The 7,955-nt window shown below is 65.6% G+C and overlaps 2 protein-coding genes across 3 annotated transcripts; one reads left to right on the top strand and one right to left on the bottom strand.

The window, feature by feature from the left end:
• The first annotated feature begins 15 nt into the window (after positions 1 to 15).
• Positions 16 to 4,409, top strand: WDR46 (WD repeat domain 46). 2 transcript variants are annotated; one of them, XM_069774063.1, is made up of 16 exons: positions 16 to 175; positions 301 to 381; positions 609 to 721; positions 813 to 900; positions 1,002 to 1,063; positions 1,159 to 1,263; positions 2,051 to 2,201; positions 2,316 to 2,451; positions 2,546 to 2,645; positions 2,745 to 2,898; positions 2,980 to 3,127; positions 3,223 to 3,317; positions 3,678 to 3,773; positions 3,883 to 3,984; positions 4,078 to 4,248; positions 4,282 to 4,409. In XM_069774063.1, exons 1-15 carry the CDS (start codon positions 47 to 49, stop codon positions 4,198 to 4,200), a joined length of 1,683 nt encoding a protein of 560 aa, XP_069630164.1. In that variant the 5' UTR covers positions 16 to 46; the 3' UTR covers positions 4,201 to 4,248; positions 4,282 to 4,409. The 2 variants fall into 2 exon arrangements, with proteins under 2 accessions (XP_069630164.1, XP_069630163.1); XM_069774062.1 differs by having other exon boundaries at positions 4,078 to 4,409.
• Positions 4,410 to 4,551: 142 nt separating this feature from the next.
• B3GALT4 (beta-1,3-galactosyltransferase 4) lies at positions 4,552 to 7,082 on the bottom strand. The gene has a single exon (XM_069773858.1). It carries the CDS (start codon positions 7,080 to 7,082, stop codon positions 5,871 to 5,873), a length of 1,212 nt encoding a protein of 403 aa, XP_069629959.1. The 3' UTR covers positions 4,552 to 5,870.
• Between the last annotated feature and the right edge of the window lie 873 nt (positions 7,083 to 7,955).

The following is a 7,955-nucleotide window of genomic DNA, read 5'->3' as shown; positions in this document are numbered from 1 at the left end:
TTCTGATTGGTCGCCACGCCGGAAAGGGCAGGGAGGCAGATCGCACATGGCGGCGGCGGCGGTAGCAAGCGGCGGGAGGTCCCGCACCCTTCACCGACGGCAACGGGCCGGGCCGGGCCCTGCCGCCTCCGCCAACCATGGCGGGGAACGGGGAGACACCGGCAGCGTGTCCGGGGTAGGGCGGGGGACTCCGGGAGGGGGATCCCGCTACGGGAAAAGGGGAATTCGGGGCGGCTTCGGTACCGGGGGGGTCCCGGTGCTTCTCCCCCCGGTACCAGGCCTCTGTCTCTCTCCACACAGAGGAAGGACCCGTTCCCCGGGCCCGCCCCGCTGCCCCGGCCCAGGGTGAAGCGGTTCCTGCGGGGGACGAAGGAGAAGGCGGTGAGAACGGGGGGAGAACGGGGGGGGAACCGGAGCCCCGGGGGGGTCTAGAGGGGAATTCGGGGGGGGGAGGAAGATATTGGGGTGGGAGGGGTGTCAGGGGGGCTGGGGGAGTGATGGGGGGGGCCCTGGGGAAGGAACTGTTGGGGCGGAGGTTTGGGGGGGCTCTGGGCGTGGATATTGGGGGGGGTGACCCCACCTCACGGTGTGTCCTCCCCCCCCGCCAGCCCCGGGCCAAAAGCCAGCGCCTGCGGTGGCACCTGAAGCTGTCGGGGCAGCGGGAGGAAGCAGCGGCCGCCAGGGCGGCTCGGTTGGACCTGCTGCTCCCCGAGGAGCCGGGGTGAGTCCCCTGTGTCCCCTCCCCAGTGTCACCTGTGTCCCCCTCCACCCTACTTTGTCCCCTCACACCCCCCTTTCAATGTCCCCCCCAGGTTCCTGGAGGCTGACCCCGGCGAGGACACCTGCACCATCACCCAAGGGGACATCGCCGAGGCTGTGGACATCGCCAGTGCTGCTAAGGTGGGATGGGGACACGGTGGGGGGGGACAAGGGACATTTGGGGGGGGGGGAGGGATGACACATTGGGAGGGTCTCATCCCCTTCTTCTCCCTTTCCTGCAGCACTTTGACCTGAGGTTGGAACAGTTTGGGCCGTACCGGCTGGATTACACCCGCAACGGGCGGTGAGTTGTGCCATGTCGGGGTGTCCCCCACCTTGTCACCCCTCCTTGTCACTTCCTGTCCCCCCCGTCACCTCCTGTCCCCCTCCATTCCACAGGCACCTTCTGCTGGGGGGCCGACGGGGCCACGTGGCCGCCATGGATTGGCAGACAAAGGCGCTGATGTGCGAGATCAACGTGATGGAGACGGTGACAGACGTGGCGTGAGTGCACACGGAGCGCGTGCAAGGCGTGCATGCAGCTGCAGCGGTGGCGTTGCACTGCAAGCATGCGGAGCCAGGGACACGTGGGCATAAGCCGCGGCACGTGCAAGTGTGAAAAGCCAAGGATGCATGTGCAAAGCTCTGCGCAGCGCCTGGCGCGTGCGTGCAAGCAAACCCATTGCGTGTGCCGCATCGGGCGCTCGCGTGCAAAGCCCCATGGGCAGAGTCAGGGATGTACGTGCAAACCTCTTTGTGCTGCGCACGTGTGTGCAGACGTCCATGTGTGCAAGGGACAGGCGCGCAAACCCATCGCACGTGCCAGGTGCAGCACCACGCGCATGTGTGCAAACCCACTGCGTGTCCCACGTGCTGCGCTGTGCGCCCGCATGCAAACCCCTTGCGTGTCCTGCGTGCCACGCTGTGCACCCACATGCAAATCCCGTGTCATATTGTACACCCACGTGCAAACCCTGCTTGTGCAGTGCCATGCACGTGCGTGCAAACCTCGTATAGAGTTGTGGACGTGAGTGCAAACCCATTATGTGTCCCACATGCAAATCCCCTCTCTGTGCTGCATCATGCACCCACGTGCAAACCCCCGCGTGCAGAGCACGAGACACGTCTGCAAACCCCTTGCATGTCCCGTGTGCTGTGCTGTGCACCCACGTGCAAACCCTTTGCACGTGCCGCGCTGCGCCCACAAACCCCTTGCATCTCGCCTGCCCCACGTGCAGCCCCGTGCAACCCTCGTCCCTTGTGCGTGTCCCCCACCGTGTCCCCCCCGCAGGTGGCTGCACACGGAGACGCTGCTGGCGGTGGCCCAGCGCCGGTGGCTCCACGTTTATGACAACCAAGGGCTGGAACTCAACTGCCTCAAGAGTTTTCCCGGCGTTTTACAGCTCCAATTCCTGCCTTACCATTTCCTCTTGGCCACCGCGGTGGGTGCCTGCCGGGACGCCAGGGTCCTTGGTGGGGTGGGGCTCAGGGAGGGGGTGGGGGGGGGTTGGGGGGGTGGGAAGGTCCTGATGATCTTTTTTTCTCTCTTTTTGCAGAACGACAAAGGGTTTTTGCAATATCTGGATATTTCGGTGGGGAAGGAGGTGGCCGCGCTTTGCACCCGGGGTGGGCGTTTGGCCGTTATGGCACAGAATCCGGCTAATGCCATCATCCACCTGGGTCACAGCAACGGTAAGACCCCCCCCCCCCCCCCCCCCCCCCCCCCAAAACCCCAGAGTGATGTCTTTAACTCTCTCCCTCCCTTAAATCACATCCTTGTCCCCAGGGACGGTGACGTTGTGGAGTCCCACTGTGTCGGAGCCACTGGTGCGGATGCTTTGCCACCGTGGTGCCCTGCGGGCACTCGCCGTTGATCCCACCGGCACGTGAGCACTGGGAAACATTTTGGTGGGGGGGACACACACCTAATGAGGACCGGTGTGTCACTTTTTTGTGTGTCCCCCTCCACTTATTTCTTTTCCCAGGTACATGGCATCAGCGGGGCTGGACCGCAAACTGCGGCTGTTCGACCTGCGGACGTACCGGGTGCTGCAGGAGCTGGTGCTGCCGCAGGGTGCCGGGCACCTCGCCTTCAGCCAACGCGGGGTGCTGGCAGCCGCCTGCGGTGACCTAGTACAGGTAGAACCCGCCCCCAACACCCCCCTGATTTGTTCCTCTCCTATGACCTCCCTAAATGTGTGTCCCCCCCAAAAAACCAAGGTGTACAAGGGAGTGGGGAAGGAGGTGCCACCCCAACCGTATCTCTGCCATCGCCCGCCCCGGCCACCACACGGGCTTCGCTTCTGCCCCTTTGAGGACGTCCTCGGTGCCGGCCACAGTCACGGTTTTACCAGCATTTTGGTGCCAGGTAGGGTGGCCCCCACCCAAGGGTGTCAAAAGCCTGTGTGTGGGATGTTTCCGGACAACCCACTCACCCATTATCCCCCCCCTGCTGCTGTCTAGGTGCCGGTGAAGCCAATTTTGACGCGTTGGAGAACAATCCCTATCGCAGCCGGCGGCAGCGGCAGGAGTGGGAGGTGAAGGCGCTGCTGGAGAAGGTAATTTGGGGGGGGGCACCCCCAAAACTGCTGGGGGGGGCCAAAAGTGCAGCTGACCCCCAAACCTTTTGCTGATCCCCTAAATCACCGCTGGTCTCCTTAAACTGCTGGTGATTCCCCCAAATGGCTACTGAACCCCCCCCAAATGGCTACTGAGCCCCCCTAAACTGCTGCTGACCCCCCCAAGCTCCTGGGGGGGCCCCCAAAAATTCTGCTGCCCCCCCAATCCTAATTCTGACCCCCCAAACCGCAGGTGACTCCCCCTAAAACTACTGCAGACACCCCCCAAAATGTAGCTGACCCCCCCCAAATCTCCTGACCCCCCCAAACTCACTACTGACACCCCCCCCCGCTCCCCAGATCCCAGCGGAGCTGATCACACTGGATCCGACCCAGCTGGGATGTGTGGACACGGCCAGCTTGCAGCAGAAACGGGAGGAGCGGATCCAGCGCCTGGTACCGGGGCAGGGGGGTTGATCTCGATTTTTGGGGTACAGTCCTCCCTCAAACCCAGCTAATCCCCCCCCTTGTATTTTTGCTGCCCCCCCCCCCCCCCCCCCCCCAGGGTTTCGACCCCCAGGCCAAGGCCAAATTCAAACCACGGCGACGGGCGAAGGGCAACAACCTCCTGCACCGCAAGCGGAAGGTGGCCCACGAGGAGCAGCGGGTGCGTGTTGGAGACCCCCCCTGTCCATGAACCCCAAATTAATTTGGGGGGGGGAGCCACCCAGCTTCATTTTATCCCCCCCCACTTCCCCAGGCTGTTATCCGTCAGAGCGTGGAGCAGCGAGAGCAGGAGAAGAAGGGGAAGAGGAAGGAGAGGAGGAGGGGGGAGTCCTCCCTGCCCCCAAAACGTGGGGCCCTCGACCGCTTCAAGAAATAATTTGGGGGGGACACACACGACACCCACTATGGGGGTCCCCAGGGTGCTGTTGTGTCTTCCCCCTGGGTTGGGGGTCCCCAGGGTGTGTGTCCCCCCAACTTGGGGGTCCCTGGGGTGTCCCCCACTGTGGGGGTCCCCTACACCCCCCTGCCCTGCACACTCTGGAGATCCCCAACATGGCCCCCCCATTATTAAAGTCTCTCTGCCGAGCCCCTGCTGTCCCTGTGTGTCCCCGTCCGCACCCCCCCCCCCCCCCCAAAAAGCCAAGTGCCACCACTGGTGTCACCAGCCCCGTCGCATTTATTGCCTGCTGGGGATGGGGACGCTGCAGCGCCTGCCAACGCTGGGGGGGCGGGGAGCGCGGGCAGCGCTGTGCGATGGCCTTGTCAGTCACCGTGCACTGTCCTCGTCCTCTTTGCACCATGGCTGAGGGCTTGCAGTGACGGAACGCTGCATCCCAGCGCTGCTGCGGCTCCTCCAACATGTGCAACGTCCTGTGCAACGTCCTTGTCACACCGCAGCTGATCACTTGCAGCGTCGTGATGGTGCATCCTGGTGTTGCTGCAGCTCCCTGAACACATGCAAGCCCTGTGCAACCTTGTCTTTGCACCATGGCTGATCACTTGCAGCAGTGCAACAGTGCATCCTAGTGCTGCAGCAGCTCCTCCAACACGTGCAATGTCCCGTACAATGGTCTCGTCCTTGTTGCACTGTAGCTGATCACTTGCAGCGACATGATGTTGCATCCCAGGGCTGCTGCAGCTCCTTGAACAAGTGCAAGCCCTGTGCAACATCCTCATCCTTGCTGCACCATGGCTGATCGCTTGCAGCAACACAACACTGCATCCCAGGGCTGCTGCCGCTCCTCCAACACATGCAAGCCCCGTGCAATGTCCTTGTTGCACAGCAGCTGATTGCTGGCAGTGAGGCAATGCTGCATCCCAGCACTGCTGCAGCTCCTCCAACACGTGCAACATCCAATGCGATGTCCTTGTACTCTCTGCACTATGGCTGATGGTTTGCAGCAACGCAACGCTGCATCCCAGGGCTGCTGCAGCTCGTTGAACACAAGCAACATCCTCGTCCTCTTTGCACCACAGCTGATCGCTTGCAGTGACATAATGTTGCATCCCAGGGCTGCTGCAGCTCCTCCAACACATGCAAGCCCTGTGCAACGTCCTCGTTGTTGCTGCACTGTGGCTGATCACTTGCAGCGATGCAACACTGCATCCCAGCACTGCTGCAGCTCCTTGAACACGTGCAACGTCCTCATCCTCTTTGCACCGTGGCTGATGGCTCGCAGCAACACCACACTGCATCCCAGCGCTGCTGCAGCTCCTTGAACACGTGCAATGTCCTCGTCCTCTGTACTGCGGCTGATGGCTCGCAGCAACACCACACTGCATCCCAGGGCTCCTGCACCTCATCAAACACGTGCGAGCCCCATGCAACGTCCTCGTCCTCTTTGCACTGCGGCTGATTGCTTGCAGCGATGCTGCATCCCAGCGCTGCTGCAGCTCCTTGAACACGTGCAACGTCCTCGTCCTCTTTGCACCGCGGCTGACGGCTCGCAGCGACACCACGCTGCATCCCAGCGCTGCTGCGGCTCCTCCAACACGTGCGAGCCCCGTGCGACGTCCTCGGCCTCGCCGCACCGTCACCCTCCCCGCTCACTGCCAAAGCCACTCGCCGACGGCCAGCGCCTTGCACCGCAGCACGCCCAGCGCCCGCTGCAACGCGTTACAACCCCCCCCCTCTCCTTGCAACAACCCCCAGACCCTCCGCAACTCGCCGGGGCCGAGCCCGTGGGAACTGAAGAGCACCTCGCCGTAACAGCACCCGTCCAAAGGGAACCGCGCCGATCCGGCCATCCGAGCCGAGTGGCGGGGCGCCAAACCGGCTCGCTGGGCGCAAAGGCCCACCCAGACGTCCTCGGGGGTGACAAAAGGGACTCGGGGGGCCGCCGCCAGCACGGCCGCCGCCGCCTCCCCCGATAAGACGTACGCCGTGCCGCTGCAATAGAGGGGGAAGGCGGCGGCGGGATAAACGGCGACGGGGACGTGGTGACGACCGCGAGGGTCCCGCTGGGGTCGAACCCACCAGTGGATCCGTCCCAGGTATAACCGCGGCGCTCGCCGGAAGGACGCCAAGTAATTCGTCAAGGCCGGGAGGTTGACGAAGACGTCGTCGTCGGCTTTGAGGATGAAAGGGACGGCGGGGCAACGGCGCGTCGCCCAGCGGAGCAGAAACGCCGTTTTGCGCGTGAGGTTGGCGTACGTGTCGGCGAAGGCGCCTTGCAGGAGGTCGCCGTGGCGGCGAGCTTCCGCTCGCACCGCCGGTTGTTCGGCCGGCACCGTCGGCACCCCCAGGACGAAGAGGGTGCGGGTGGGGAGCCCACCGGGTCGCCCGTCCGCCCCCCCCCAAGTTTCTCGGATGGCCTGGCGTCGAGCGGAGTGGGACGGGGCGCTGGGAACCAGCACCAGGAGGAACGGGGGGGTCGGTCCGCAGCCGCGGGGGGAGAGGAGGACGGGGGGGTCGTTGGCGAGGTCCGTGTCGGCCGCAAGGGCTGCGACGCTTGCAAAGCTCGCGGCGTTTGCGGTGCCTGCGTCCTTTGCTAAGCCCGCACCGTCTGCACCGCCCGCACCCTTCGCCAGACCCGCCTCAGCCGCACCGCCGGCGCCCTTTGCGAAGCCTGCGCCCCTTGCACCCCCCCGCAAGCCCTCGTGTCCCCCCCCGCCCCCCCCTCCCCTTTCCCGCCAAACCGCCAGCCCGGCCGCCACCAGCTCCTCCCCCCACCCCCCTCCCCCCACCAGCGCCAGCCCCGCCAGCGCCAGCGCCAGCCCCGCCCCCCGCAGCCCCCCCCGCCTCCTCCACCGCCACATCCCGCTTACCGGGGGGGTCCCCTGACACCGCCCCCCCCCGGGAGCCCACGGGTGCGTAGAACCCGCGGGGTGACACGCGTGGGGGCAAAGTTCCTCGGGGGTGGGGCGCGAAGAGGTGAGGCGGGAGAGTGCGCCTGCGCGGAGCGCCGGGGGGCCGGGCCAAAGGGGAGGGGGCGGGGCTGGGGAGCGGGAGAGGGGCGTGGTGTTGGTGGAGGGGGGCGTGGTGCTGTGGGAGCGGGGGGCGCGGCGTGGCGGTAGGGGGCGTGGTGAAGGTGTGGGGGCGGGGTGAAGGTGGAGGGGGCGTGGTGAGGGTGAAGGGGGCATGGTAAGGGTGGAGGGGGTGCGCAGGCGCGGAGCGGAGGGGGCGGGGGCGCGGCGCGTCACGTGGGAGGTGGGCGGGGCCGGGCCGGGCCGGAGCAGGTTCCTGCGTGAGGCGAGCGGAGAAGGGGGGGGGGGGGGGGGGGGTCCTGGAAGGGTTTGGGAGGCCCTGTGGGGTGGGTGGGAGGGTCTTCGAGGGGTTTGGGGGGGGGTTGGGGCGTCTGGGGGGGTCTTGTGGGGTCTGGGGAGGGTTCTGTGGAGTGGGGAGGTGTCCTGGCAGGATTTGGGGGGTCTGGGGGGGGCCTGCGGGGGTTTGGGGGGGCTTGGGAGGTCTGGGGGGGGTCTGTATGGTGGGGGGGGTCCTGGAGGGGTTTGGAGGGGCCTGTGGGGCCCCGTGGAGTGGGTGGGAGGGTCCTCGAGGGGTCTGGGGGGGGCCTGTGGGGGTTTGAGGGGCGCCTGTGGGGTGAGGGGGGTCCTGGAGGGATTTGGGGCGGCCCTGGGGGGCTTGGAGGGGTCTGGGGGAGGGTCCTGTGGGTTGATGGAGTGCTAGAGGGA

Source organism: Haliaeetus albicilla, chromosome 29 (assembly GCF_947461875.1).
Source record: "Haliaeetus albicilla chromosome 29, bHalAlb1.1, whole genome shotgun sequence".
NCBI classification, from domain to species: Eukaryota; Metazoa; Chordata; class Aves; order Accipitriformes; family Accipitridae; genus Haliaeetus; species Haliaeetus albicilla.
This window is presented reverse-complemented; position numbering and strand designations above follow the sequence as displayed.

What these genes read in the sequence shown, in the direction of transcription:
- B3GALT4 (XM_069773858.1), bottom strand. Translation starts at nt 7,082, where the DNA reads ATGTGGCGGTGGAGGAGGCGGGGGGGGCTGCGGGGGGCGGGGCTGGCG.
- WDR46 (XM_069774063.1), top strand. Translation starts at nt 47, where the DNA reads ATGGCGGCGGCGGCGGTAGCAAGCGGCGGGAGGTCCCGCACCCTTCAC. An exon ending in GGGGGACGAAGGAGAAGGCG is followed by an intron (nt 382 to 608) that starts GTGAGAACGGGG and finishes CCCCCCCGCCAG; the next exon opens with CCCCGGGCCAAAAGCCAGCG. An exon ending in ATTTCCTCTTGGCCACCGCG is followed by an intron (nt 2,202 to 2,315) that starts GTGGGTGCCTGC and finishes CTCTTTTTGCAG; the next exon opens with AACGACAAAGGGTTTTTGCA.